At 43.9% G+C, this 14,709-nt stretch overlaps 1 protein-coding gene across 1 annotated transcript; it reads right to left on the bottom strand.

Annotated features, from left to right (window-relative positions):
- Positions 1 to 723: 723 nt before the first annotated feature.
- PDIA6 (protein disulfide isomerase family A, member 6) lies at positions 724 to 12,606 on the bottom strand (the record flags this gene model as incomplete). The annotated part of the gene is made up of 12 exons (XM_008937309.1): positions 724 to 1,206; positions 1,899 to 1,995; positions 3,916 to 4,074; positions 5,119 to 5,191; positions 5,281 to 5,365; positions 6,517 to 6,657; positions 7,560 to 7,674; positions 8,095 to 8,228; positions 9,721 to 9,827; positions 10,319 to 10,445; positions 11,209 to 11,266; positions 12,435 to 12,606. Coding segments are annotated over 12 exons (1,337 nt in total), but the record flags the coding sequence as incomplete, so codon positions are not given.
- Positions 12,607 to 14,709: the final 2,103 nt, after the last annotated feature.

Genomic DNA, 14,709 nt, shown 5'->3' with positions numbered 1-14,709 from the left:
GTTACTGTGGGCTACCAGTGATTCCTACACTGCCCTTCACAGGGGTGGGCTATGGGTGATCTTTTACAGGCACCAGATGACAAATACCCATATTAAGTTATTTCCTTCAAAGGAGGGGAAATGTCAGTTCTTTCATTTTTCACTTATGAACAAGCTGATGGCATGAGGGCCACTTCACTAGACACCAACACACAAGACATGGAGAGCAAAAAAATATGATAGTATTTTTATTTAAAAAGCAGCAGTAACCATTCCCCTTCCCAGTCCTGATTCCCCTTCCAAGGAAATAATTCCAAATCAAAACAATGCCAGATGGGAAGTGAAGAATTATTACCCAGTTTGCTGGAGACAGCGCCGTGGTGATTTTCTGCTAGCACCTAGAAATTCCCATACCCTAAAAATGCTAATCCTGGGGAAAAGAGTAACAGCTCCCGGTGTCTCCCACTGCAGCAGCAACCCCACTTCCATTGTATTGATGGTCTTATTAGGTCTGGCACAAAGGAAGAGAACACCCCTGAGAAGGAATAGGAAGACTCGAGCATTTAAGCTAAGATTGTCCATTTAATCGGGCTTTAGGCCAAGCTGGCAAGAGAGCAGGCCTAGGTTGGCCTAGGCCTCCCCTCTGCACCAGCCTCCCTGCTCTACACTTCATTTTTCAAGAGTCATCCAAAAGGGGATAGCTTTTACGATGCGCACCTTTATAACGCTACACAACACTAACACTGTGTGTCAAAAATATTTTGGTTTATTCTTTAATTGAAACAGAAGCTGACCAGGTTCCACCTCCATGAAAAAAAACATACCACATTTAAAATTGGTTACACTAACAGCCTCCAGTAACACTCAAACAGCACGCTGCCAACAAAATAAAGCCCAAGATGTTCCAAAGAAATATCCATGATGTCCTCAAAATATTTGTTACACAGAATACAATCAAGTTTACTGGTTATGACAATTCATAGAATTTCTGCAATGTTTTCTTGAGATGCGTACAGTTCACTGCTGCAGTGCATCAAACAGCACAGTGTGTCAAGTGCTATTTCTCCATAAAAAGGCCACTGGAATATCTGTCTGATTGTGAACCAGGTTGCAAACTGCTGCACAAACTCTCCCAAGAAAAGAAGTTTCCTGAAGATCTCACAGCTCATCTTTATCCCAGTCATCCAGATCCACGTCGCTGAGATCAATGTCATCTTCAACTGGAAGCTGTGAAAGAGGGAAGGTTTTGAAGCACGCGTTTAGAAGCGCTTAACACCAGCACATCCCTAACTTTGAAAGATGCTCACTTCACTCAGAGTAAAGCTCCTTCATTCATAAAGAACTCGAAATGTATTACTCACAGGACAATAATCAGAGTTTAGACTAGAAGGTTGTTTTCTACTATAAAATATTCCAGATACAGGCAAGTATGTAACAAAGCTGCTACCATATTCGGTATTTTAATTCTACCTAGATCAAAGGATTGCAGTAACTTTGGGTTTTGCAGCAATGTTAAACCTTAAGAACATACTTAATCACTGTGTTATTTATTACACAGGCTTTACCTTACAAACTTTCTGACATTAAGACTTTGATGGTAGGTCAGTATATTGCAGAGCCGCAGTCTCCACAACACTGAGGTCTTGAACGCATACACTGCCACCTCCCCTCAGTGCAGACAACCACATTTCAGCCTCAAGGGATTCAACTTTCAGACTACATCCTGACAGCCAGGTAGAAGTGTCTGCCTCCAGTGTCAGACTGCACGCTGGTGGCAGGATTAGATCATGGGACAGCATCAACAACTTGCCACAACTCTGAAGAACAAGAATTTTCCCACTGCCAGTTCCTAGTTCCTCTATCCAGTCACTCCCAAAGCTCGCAAACATTGGCACTTCTAGAGACGGAGCACCTCTTACCTCACCATCTTTGCCATCCCAAGGCTCAACTGAATGGATTTTTGGGAAAGCTCCACCACCCACTGGTGCTGTAGAGCCACGACCAACAGACAGTTCCCTGAGAAAAAATAATTAAAGTTAAACTTAAGAAGCTTCTCCAGCCTCCATCCACCTGGAACGGTGCCTGCTTCAGATAAAAGGAAGCCAACTTTGAGATCTCATTCCTTGAAGCATATCTAAACTGTCTGGAAGAAAAAGCTTTTCAGAGCAGCAAGTGATAGAGCCCTTAAGGCAGCACTGCAAATTTACAGTTGGATCTAAGGAGACAAATTACATGAGCTGCACTCTTTCTTCTTTCAGCAGTTTAACAATCATGGACAACACAGCCACTTTAACAGTACGTGGTTTATCACTTCAGGCAGCTCCAGGAAGAGTCTGTAACTAATTTTTCAAGTCACCTGCATCTGTTACTCACAACCACTTGGGAGCTAAGCCTCCAGGAGTTACAATGGGTACAAGGCAACCAGTTCCTGCTTTCAGACACTCCATCCTGCATTTGCTTGCTCAAAAACCCCAACATTAAAATCCTGAAGCACTGATCCCTTTGCATTCTTTCAGCAGCAAAGAAGACTGAATAAGCACTCCTCCCCAGGAACAATCTACACTTTTTATGCTCTTTTCAGTGTTGATCTCCTTACTTTTGGTCAACAGCATTGGACTGCCTATTAGATTACAAGAGCTGTACAGAGCAAGCCGAGTTAATGGCCAGCTACACCAACTGTGGCTGCACTGCACAGCTACGTGTCAGCTAATACATTACTGCACCAAGTGCTGTTCTGTAGTCAGACTCAATTATCTCATGCAATATAAGCTATTGAAATTGGCTGTTTTTTCCTGGAAGCACCACCCACCCTCACTGGGAGAGGCCTCACTAAGATGGACTTTATGGACTAGGGAGAATTTGCCATGTCTGAGAAAGGCAGGCGTTTCCCACACGCTTTAGTACAGACTGTCTGGTATTACTCTTCTTGTGTCTGAATCCTCAACTTCACTCGATGCTCTGAAAGCATTCTCTTTTTGGCATTAAGAAGAAAGCCAGATCATTTAGGAAAGAGAAAATAGCACTGTTCTCATTAATCCCACAGGAACAAGGTTCAATTAATGTGCTTCTTACAACACAGTGGGGAGAAGCTTGTATTTGCTTTTGCAGTTCTGATTCTTCTCTGCCACTGTCTGAGCAAGAACATGGAAATGACACTGCTCATGTAAGCTCTCAAAGGCTCTCTCATACCTCCTGGCAGCTGGTGGTCTAACTAGAAGCAGAGTTCCCACTTCACTTTGACCATGCTTAAGGAACAGTTTCAGTTTAGCGGCTGTTTCAGTGCTGCTGCCACCTTCTCCTCGCCCCTCCATTTCCCTTCCCCATTCAGTTCTTCTCAGCACTGGCTCTTGCTCAGCTACACAGGAGGCAGTTTCAGGGAACTGGAGCTGAGCAGAGAACTATTGCCTTTTTGGATGGATTCTTTCAGCTCTCCCTGTTACATTTACCTGATGCCAGAGGAATTGGGAAGGGGAAGGCAGGACTAGACCAAAGAGGAAAGATGAACTTGTGCAACCTCAACAGCACCCATTCAGATTCCCAAACTGGGAATTTCCCAATTACTAATCATTAATCAGAATGCACCATTTGAATTAAATAGCGTTGATTACCACGTCCCACTAATTTCTTGGGTTATGAGATAATCAGAATATTTCAATTTCAAACTCACTTCTGTTTTCAAACTGTTCTCAGAAGTTGCACTAGAACTATCATTAAAGTTTAAATGGCAAATTTCTTAATTCTGTCCACCACAGAAAAGTAGCAACTGCTTTACTAGTCACAATCCCCACTGAGATATTCCCCTTACTCTAGTGAATGCTCATTATCTTAACTCTCTTAACCATGGAAGTCTCATCTGTGACCAGGAGACCTGGATTTTGGTCCAAAGAGTCATAACCCCAGTTACAGAAAGATTAAAGTCACTTAAAGATTTCATACCTGAGAAACTCATTAATCCCTTGCTCACTGAATGACCCTTTCAGAAGGGCAAATTTCATCTTCCGAGCATTAACGGCTGCCATTGCTGGATACCCAAAGCCTCCAATCCCCAAAGAGCTCTCAAGATCTGACTGAGCACCTGCTTCTGTCCACAGCCACCTTGAGGAAAAGATAAAACAGAAAATTAATAATTAGGATAGGCACCACAATCACTGTGAAATCACACATCTGCAACCCTGCAGAGTTCAAGATGGGCTCTGAACTGCCCCTGACAGTGTCAGCTGATATTGAAGTCAGCAGGGAATAGAAGTGTCCTAATCTTGAACCATGTCACAGAAGAAGACCATTCCTCAACAGCACCTCTAGGCCAGCCCCATGCTCACAGCCACTGAAAGCTGGATCAGAAACAGGAGCCACCAGAGTCCAAGGAAAGAACTATGTTACCAAGCTGAATAAACTGCTACACTTCAGCCTATTAAAGCAGCTCAAGTCACAGATCTAAACATGAAAAAGTACTGCCCAAATTCCACTGTAGAGGACTTCTGGCCAAAGACTGCAAGACCAGTATTTCACTCAGTATTAGTTCCTCACTGGTCAGGTCTCAGTTCCTCTAATGCTTAGCAAGTCCTCTGAGGAACCCCTGGGATTAGCCCATCTCAGCATTTTCCCCCAGGCTTTCAAGCCATTTTGCTCCCTTTTCACAGCAGTGTGTTGGAACAACTCTCACTTCTCAGAGAAGTTCCAGAGATCTTAACCTCCATTTGTGAGGAAGAGGAGAAAAGGCAAAGCCTGCTGGCCTGCTTCTTCGAGAGCATGAAGATTGTTAAAAAACAGCTTTTTTTTTTGAGTATTCAACAGTCATACAATACTGGCAGACTCACCCACCAGCAAAAGACTAAAAGAAACTCAATACCAACCTAAAACATTTTAGCATTCAGGACAGGAGTAAAAGATGGTTAATCTGATCTCATTAATGCTTAGATGTCACTTGTAAATGCAAGATTTGAGAGGTGGATGAAAAGAAAAAAAGCTGGCAGTTTATTCTAAGGCCTCAGCACCCCATCCTGCAGTAGTTCATGAAATACCAAGACACACTATCCTGAACAAGGAACAAGTCTTATCTGCAGACACACTGCTCTCACACAAGTTCCCTCTAAGAATGCTCACACCTCTTCAAGTTGCCCAGTCTATAATGACACTTACCCCCACATTTTCTTTTTGTATTTTTCAGCCATTTTTAGCATGACATCCAGGTAAGAATTCCTCCCTGAAGCTCCTGTTTGACAGAATTGGACAAGTCAAAAAACGCAGCTACATGCTTTAAGTGACAAATTCACACAGAAGGCTGCTTGCTTATCTATCTACCTGTGTCAAGAATATGAGGAAGGACAGAAATGATGCAGAGCTGATGAGCATCACAGGTGCTCTTCAGAACATCTTCACTAATTATCTAGAAGAGAGAGGCAAAAAGTTAGTGAGAGTTAAGACTTGGTTACCCAGCTGTGACTGCACCTCCCTCCAATGGCCTATCAACTCCATCCTACAAGGTAATAAGCCAAGTTGTTTCAATGCTTACAAGTTACTCCTACATCACTGGTCCCCCAGCATAGGGCTAATTACAGAGAGTTCACAAAGCCTTCTGTTGAAACTTGCAGCAACAGGAAAGCAAGCAGTACCTAACAAGGCTTACAGAGAGCACAGCAAGAGGTCACTCCTTGATCAAAAATCACTGTCCTTGGACTGGGGCTGGAGACAGCACACCCAGACCTATGCATAAGCCTGGAGGTCTCGTTCATGGTACTGCTAGCAGAAAGTGAACTTGCTGAAGATGAGGACATTTATTTGGCATTAATGGAGCAATACCAGTTTTGTGTGATTTACCTTAAAGGAAACGACCCATTTATCTACATCAGTGGTTTCCAAACTGATTGTGCACCCCTGCCAGTAAAAATTTTCTAAGCACACTGCCCCAATATACATCTCAATTATACACATGTAATACTGTACCAACATTATGTACATTGTAAGGCACATACAAACATCTTAAAAGGATGATAAACATTAAATGAATAGGACTTAAAAAAAAAGAAATCCTTATTTTCAAGTTTATTAATGCTACAAATACTTTTTTCTTCCTGCACCCCAATGTATTGTCTTGCACACAACTCATCACCATTTCAAACCTACCAACATGAAGCTGAAAAAGTCACCAGAGCACAGAGCTTTGCTGACGCCAAGTGAGATCAGTCATCACGCATCTCCTAAGGAACAGCTTACCAATGACAGAACCCTGCCCTCTTGTTGTAGCAGGGCACAGAACTCAACCCCTTCACTTGCTCCTCAAGAAGGGATTCAGACACCCTGGTACCATCCTGCCAGTGCCTTCACTGTAACAATTCTGGTATTCTTTCAGTCAACAACAAATTCCCAGTAAAAATGAAAAAAAAAACAAAGCTGAATGATGAGACTTGTTATCCTTGTCTTTCTGCTGCAAAACTGTGCATAAGCAGCACACTGAAGCTGTTTTTTTAATATAGTCCTGTAAAAATTGCTGCAAAGCACAGGATGGAACAGTAATTTGATAAAACTATGTTGAGGTACCTCCAGGAGCTCAGGGGGTGGAGCATTATCAGAAAACAGATCCAGAGCACGAGCAATGATATCAGATCTAGTTCTGCCACCATCATAATCAACAGGGTCCTCTCCTTTCTGGAAGATTTTAATGGTGGGAAATCCACGAATCTGCAAGACAAGTTTAAGCCATCAGCACAAATAAATCTGAATATTTCTGGAAGTTATCTGCTACTCTGATCAAGAGAAAGGGAAGAGATTTAACATCTACATGAATCAAGCCTCATGGCATGTTATGACTGAACCATTCTCTAGCTTCCTACTTGTGCAACAATTCAAAACAAGGTTAACATACATTGAAACACTGAAGATTTAGGCCCCATGGATCATAAATGGCTGCATCTCAATTCAGACATACCAAGCACTGCAGGTTGAAGTACAACGAGGCCTATCTTAAGTCTTCATATTTATTAGACATTAGTTTCCCCCTTTGTTTGTGAGGGCACAGCACTGTACCTACATAGCAACAAGTGGACCTTAAGCTCCCTCTGCTACACTTCCAGGGTTACTGCTGACTGCCAGCCATGTGTACTTAAACAGGGCAAATAAGCAGCACACTGTAAGCTCCCTATACTGTCTTAAAAAATCAAAGAGTATCAGTTCACTCTGGGTGCCCAGCATAGCTGATCTGGGCAGCTAATACTGTCAGAGAGATCCCTGATAACTGTCTCCCCAGTGTACAGGGACACGTGTGGGTTCTGGTGATGCCCAGCCAGCACACAGACAGCCTGAGAGACCTCTTACTTTAGATGACAAAACTATAGAAGAGCTTATAGAAATAAGCAGCCTTTTTCATCAGCAACATCCAGATTTATGCCTCTCCTCTTACCTCATTTGTTTATATTGCTACTGACATTCAGGAATGAATGATTTCTGGAAAAATGATGTCACTTAAGATTATTTTTAGCACAAAACATTTAAGGGTATCAGATTAAGGAACAGTTCAGTACTGAAGGGAAATCTGCCTTGCTAGGGACGGGCAGGAAACTCTAATCACTGCAAAGCACACTCACCCCATATCGGCCTGCCAGCATCTGATTGACCGTTGCATCCACTGCAGCCAGCTTTACTTTTCCCTTTGTTTGCTCCTTCACCTCCGTGGCAGCAGCTGCCCACTCTGGCTCCAGGCTGAAACACGAGAGTGCATGTGCTCTTAGGATCTCTTAGATCTACCAAAAGTACACAACATCCCAACACTACGTAGCATGCTCCACTCAGGAAAAAAAATTCTCTGCAGAGAATGACAGCTAGCAAGTTTATTCCAAATGAGACTGAAGCCCTGCATCCAAAGGAATAAAAAGCTTAATAGAACTTCTGGATCTCATTTCTATGGATAACTGGGAATTTTACTACCAAAGGAGGTTTGCAAGCAGAGCAGCACCAAGGTGCCCTGAGCAGAAGCAGCTCACACATTTTTGTTAAAACACCTTACAGGAAGCCCCACTTCTGATATACCAGAGATGCAAGGGTCTCTTTTAGGGGATTAAGGGTATCTCACAAAAATAATCACTAATGGGAACTGAATTGTCAAAGAGAAACCTCATTTACTTTTTGCAGTGTCCACACCACGGGGCATAAAACTCCACCATCCACACATCATCACTGTTTATGACGTGCTTATCAAAGCTGCTATCAGTCAGCTCAATCACGTCCTTCTTATCTCCACCTCCGCTCTCTCGGCTCTGTAAGAAACAAACAGACCCTCACCTAAGAAGTCACCAAAACTGGTTTCCCACACCAGCCAGCTCCTGCACATCACGTTGTACCAAATGAACTTTATTTGAATGAGATACAAAACAGGCAGTGTTAGGTCATACAACTTGCTCATTTTGGAACTGACAATACACACAGCTTACGCCCACACCACTTTCAAGAAACAGCAAGTGAAACTTGTCTTAAAAAATAATTTAAAAAAAAAAAATCAGGTCAAATTGACTAACAAGATGATGTGAGAACACTTGCCCAGTTCTTCAAGCTCTGATCTTTGCCCAAGAACAAAGAGCTCTCCAATCCCCACCCCTCATCCCACCCCCAATCCCACTGTGCCCTGGTTTCCAGGCAAGACAAACATGTGAGTGGAATACCACTGCAGGGTACAGTTCACCCAGGTCTTTTATCTGGCCAGCCTGAGGATGTCAGAGTATACTTGCTCCATGTACAGAAACAGTAGTAGTAGCCAGGAGCTTTTCAGCTTACCTTCAGGGAGAAATCCAACAAGCCAACTTCAGAAGAACACTGCCAAATTAAAAAACCTCATCCCTCTAACTTGGACTAGTACATCAACCAGCTGGAGAATGGGGCTAGCAGGGACCTCAAAGTTCAAAGGGAGATAGATGCACCACGGAAAGAATAATCCCATGCACCAGTACGTGCTGGGAACTGACTGGCTGGAAAGCAACTTTTCACAGAGATACCCAGGAGTCCTGCTGGACAAGCTGAACAGGAGCCAGCACTGCACTTGTGTTGCAAAGGCAGCTAACAGCCTCCTGAGCTGCACTAGGGAGAGCTACCAGCAAATCTGAGGACATGATCTTTCCGTCGGCCTAGCACTGTGTGAAACACCTGGAGTGCTGGGTCTAGTTCAATGGTTGGACTTGATGATCTTAGAGGTCCCTTCCAACCTAAAGGATTCTATGATTCTATGATTTTAGTTCTGGGCTCCCCAGTATAACAGGCATGCACACACTGGAGCAAGTCCAGCCAAAGGTCAAGGCTGATGAAGGGCTTTGAGCATTTGACGTGAGAGGCTGAGGAAGCTGGAATTCTCAGGAGGAAAGGGAGAAGGCTCAACATGGACCCTCTCCAATTATATAAACACTTGGGCAGAGGGAAGTAACAAAACCAAAGGCAGACTCTTCTCTGCAATGCCCAGTGGCAGAACAAAAAGGGCATAAGCTGAAATACAAAAACCTGATTTTTGTTTTCTACTTGAGGGTGTTCAAACATTGCAACAGGTTGCCCAGAGTGCAGTCTGTGTGGAGTCTCATTCCTTGGAGACACTGAGGGGCTGGACAAGAGGGGCTTGGGCAGAGGGGCTGGACAAGAGAACCTCCAGCGGTCTCTTCCAATTTCAACTAGTCTGTGAACCGAGTCAGGAGCACAAGCTCTGCTCTCCTGTTCAGGACAGTCTCCAGTTGGAAACACACACACACAAACACACATCCCCTCAAATACCTGTTTCCCAGAACTATATCCTCCACTTCTGCCACTAAGACGCTCTTTCACCAGGGACCGCAGAGCGCTCAGGGCAGCATCGACAATTGCGTCACTTGTCCTGCCACCTGCAACACAGCAAAAACAGCAATTAAAGCATCCAAAGGCCACTGGAAGGTGAGCCCGACTTATTACAAACTTAATGCTCCCTCACCCTAAGGGTATTTCAGGAAAAGCAGGACTGGGCTATGAGTGATATGGTACGAGTGGTGGGACATCACTGACTCACGATACAAGCAGCGGGATTGACTTTCCTGCACTTTTTAACTGCCCACCTTCTCTGATGGGAGGTGTAGCTGTGGCAAGCTCCCAGGAAACAGGAGGAAAGGAATAATTCCCAGCAATGCCCATCAACCTCCAACAACTCAGTGAGCAGGTGGGACTGTCAGCCCACGCTAAGAGATGCACAATTCAGACAAACAAGTGCCACCCACCTGTCTCAGTTACTACAAGCACTAGACAGAAAGGAAACACCACACAAGACAGCATTAACAGCTACCTTAATTTCTCTATTCAGGGAAGTTTTTAGGCATGAAACGTGAAAAAGCATCACATTTACCCTGATAATCCTCTGCTTTGTTTTTGTTGGCTCCAAATATCTTGATTGTTGGAAACCCTCTGACTCCATACTGTCCACCCAAGGACTGATGTTTATCTGCATCCACTGCACCTACTTTAACTACACCCTGTGGAAATAAAAATTAAGGCAAGACTTCTACAGTGATTTAACACATTTTAGACTCTCTGCATGCTGGAGAGTTATTAAGAGAGTAAGAAAACAGTCACCCAATGAGAGGTATTCTCTCTCCAAAAACATTAAACTACAGAACACCAGATACTTCCATTTCTTCCTTCATTCATTCTGACAAACGAGTTTGAAATTGCTTGGGGTTTAGGCAGGTTTTTCTTTGAATGGTTTGGGATTTTGTTTGAGAGTTTGTTTTTAAAAAAGGGGAAGGTACTTTACACAGGCAAGAGTTAGCAAATCACTATATGCTCAAGTTTTCTGTAATTAAAGAAACACTCATCACTGACAGCTTACAAAGTTGTTTTCAAATATCCAGTTCATGCTGTTCCTGTACTTCAGAGGCAGGTCACAGGAAGGAAGGAAGAAATGAAAAACATGCTGCTCTGGGGGATGGCTGGATTCTAATGTCTTCTGATGTTGTTAAAAGCAGCCCTAGAAAGCAGTACTGGGAATTCACAGGGACAGAACTGAGTTGCTTCCTCTACAATTCAATGCCTTCTTTATAACAAAAAAAAAAAAAAAAAAAACCAAACATCCTGACTTTAAGAGCCTCTGACTGGCCACTTCTGTGGCTGGACAGGCTGATTAAAGTGATATAGTTCTGGGGACCAAATCCCACCTCCATGTTCCTAAGCCAGATGACAAACAGCCAAACTCTTCTGAAACCACCGTCACAAGCACATTTCAAAGGTTAAACTTACTTTTAATGCTGTTGCTGCTTTCTTCCACTCAGGTGTTAGCCTTTGACAATGACCACACCTTTTAGAAAACAAACAAACAAGACAGTAATTGTCATTCAACTCTGGCAACTATTTCTCCAAGTAGAGTGGTCTGGTCAGCTTTGAATTTAGAGAAGAGTCACTTACAGCAGACTGCAGGAGACTCAAGATCTACTCACAGAGGGGAAGAGGCTATGATACAACATCAGAGCACTCACACTTCTGAAGAAAAAACCACCACATGTATGATGTGTGTGGATATGCTTACATCTCAAAAGCTACCTGGCTTTCCTAACAGAGGCAAACGTGAGCACCAACATCCAGATGTGTACACTAGTCTGCTTATTGCAAGCTAAAATGTACCTGTGATGAGGCCTGAAAAAATTATTCTAGAGGTAACTCAAGTAGCAAGAAAACATGGCACATTTCCTGGAGGTGCCTGGGGGAGAAGATCAACAGGCAACTGGTGCAAAATCACAGCATCACAAGCTTGCCAGGAAAGGGGAGCTGTCAATTTATTTATACCTGTTCTACACTTCATTGCCATTGTTCAGCAAGTCCTCCCTTTGCCCATAAAGCTGCAACAACAGTGAACGAGGCACAGCAAACCTTCCCTACGCCTCAGTCCAGCTGCTGCACTGAAAGGCCCTCTCACCAGAACATGGAGCTTTGGATGGCAACAGCACAGAGGATTTGGGCAAAGACAGAATATACATCACCAGAATTCACATGGAGGAGACCCCATGCTCTGGACACGAGCAGGGTGGAGACAGAAGTGCTAAATTAAAATTCACAAAGCCAGTATTTTTCAATGGACACTGGAACATCCAAGTGTGGATTCAGATCTGAGACTTCACATCAGAATCAGGTTCAGACATGCAGAAATGAGAGATGATCTTACCTATGGCACTTTGATCACTCATTTTTAACACTGATTTCAGCAGAAAAATCGAAGTAGCAAAATGGCATAGAAGGTTTTGTTATTAGACCCTATCTGGCAACTTGAAACCATTTCCTGCCTTTTTCCCTTGTGAGGATATTTAAAATACAAATCCCAACTACAGCTATTTTGCTAGTCACAAGGCCATCAAGCCAATAACTCTACTGCCAACACCTGAATGAACACTGGGCTGATCAGCAGCAGATTTCTATGGAGAGAACTGTGGAGATTTCTCCAGAAGAGGAGCACAAGCAAGTACACAGCTTACCATGGGGCGTAGAACTCCACGAGCCAGAGGCTCTCACTCTGAATGACCTCCTTGTTGAAGTTAGTTGGTGTTAACTCTATCACATCATCACTGGCTGAATATAAACCGTTAACTGCCAGGAAGAACGTGCAGCTCACTGTGCCTAGAACAAAAAGCAAAGCAATCAGCACCTCTGCAGACCATTCATGGTTCTCCTGTTGCCATGGCTAAATCACCTCCCCAGCCCCTGCAAATCAACTGGGGGAAGGAGAAAAAAAGAAAAAGGAAAGGGATTTCAGTTTGACCAGAAGAAAAGTTAGGGCAACATACAAGCTTTCCCTCCACACTTAAGTCACGATTCCACAGGATCATGCAATATATTCTCCCTGCCTAAAGCCAGCTGGAGTTACACCACTTTGTCAGGGCTGCTACCCTAACTGCTGCTGGTACCACCCCAGCAGCACTTCCATGGACATCCCCACAGTCCCCCTGTGTTTTGGTAATGGTTTTAAACTAAAGAAGGATAGATTTAGATGAGATACAAGGTAGTTTTCTGCGATGAGGGTGGTAAAACACTGGTGCAGGTTGCCCAGAGAGGTGGTAGATGCTCCATCCCTGGTCAGGTTAGACCCTGGGGGCCTGAGCAACCTGATCTAGTTGAAGACGTCCCAGCTTACTGCAGGGGCTTTGGACTAGATGACATTTAAAGGTCCCTTCCAGCCCAAACCGTTCTATGACTCTAGGATTCCTTCAGTTCTTTCTCACAAACTCCCAGCTAAGATCCCTCACCTCCTGCACAGCAGGCAAGAAAGCACACTTTTCATAAGGTCAGATAATGCAGCACTGTCCTCACTTAGCACAGTTATACTGATTTTAGGACCAGCACCTGATGCACTAGTGGTGTAAGAGGCCCCTTCATTCTTGCTCATGGGGATCTTTTATTTATCTCTCTAGCAACAGACTGGAGAACAACAGCTAAATCTCTCTGGTTAACAACTCAAGCACTCTTAGAATGCTAAAAAATAAATCATTAAAAAGTATAAGAAAATTGATTTCTCCGAAGACTTCATACTTCTGGTCACTTCTAGATCTTTTTACTGCTTGAGACTTTGCACATAAAAGCTCATAATCCTTCTTTCTACCTAATCAGAGAGATTGAGAGATGACTTGATGAAAGATGACAAGCATTGCTGTAACAAGGTCCACAGAGCAGAAGACTTTCCTTAACCCACCAAAGACTGGGGGGAATTAAGAGCTCAGACACTGAAGTCAGAATAAGGCAAAAGCCAGCTTTGCTGCTAGTGGTTAATAAATTGCATAGGAAGCTGCACAGCACCTCTCAAGACTGAAAGTGAGAAGAAGACACAGCTCAGCAATGCAGAAACTCTACAGCACATGGTACACAGACTGCACAGCATCACCTACGCCTTCTCAGTCCTGCTCAAGAAAAGCCAGCTTCATTACACCTATTCTGTCAGTGAAGATGACAAAAGTAACACCTTCCAGGTTACTCAACCAGAGATCAGGACTGATCCTAGCTGTTTTCCACCACCAGATTGGCACATTAGATTGACTCTCTCCTTTCAGTATGCCCACACACAAACAGCATTTCATCAGCACTGATCAACTGACTTCCAAGGCAACTTGTGGCTGTCACAGCATGTTACAGTGACCTACAGTGGCAGCTGCTGCTGGGGTAGAGTAAGAAATCAAGGATGGAAAAAGCTGCTTGAATGTTACAGTCACTCTCAAGAGAGAGGCCCTTTGCTAGAGTAATTGAAATCAGCATATTTTGGTACCTCCTAAAGAGATCTCTGAGAAAATACATTCAAAGGCGAACAGAGTTCACTCAGCCATTTCTGTGACTTCAAATGGAGAAGTTCTCTTTAGCAGGTGTTCTTGAATAAACCAGTACTCACAAAAGCAGGCACACAGCAGAATTCCCCTAGTCACGTATCACTGCATTTTTTTTGTTTAAATCTATGACTCGCTAACTGGTAGCATGAATTTCCTTTTTATAGTGAAACATCAAGGTCTAATTCAAGTTTAGAAGATAAAAATATCATTTTCCTACAAGCAGAGCTCGGTGTGCTGAGGTCCACCCCCCCCTGCCGAGCACGGGGCTGGCTGAGCGGGGCCCTCCCCCTTGGTGCTCCTCGGAAGGGGCCCGACCGAGAACTCAGCAGTCACGGGTCCGTTCGGCACAGAGGAGCCAGCGGCAGGCGAAGGGGAAGGACCCTTCCCCACGGACTCCTCCTTTTGTCTTCACTCGCTACTTTCTCGCCGCCCCTCGAGC

This window comes from Merops nubicus, unplaced genomic scaffold, assembly GCF_000691845.1.
Source record: "Merops nubicus isolate BGI_N331 unplaced genomic scaffold, ASM69184v1 scaffold43, whole genome shotgun sequence".
Taxonomy (NCBI): domain Eukaryota; kingdom Metazoa; phylum Chordata; class Aves; order Coraciiformes; family Meropidae; genus Merops; species Merops nubicus.
Note: the sequence above shows the minus strand (reverse complement) of the source record. Positions and strands in the feature narration are given on the sequence as shown.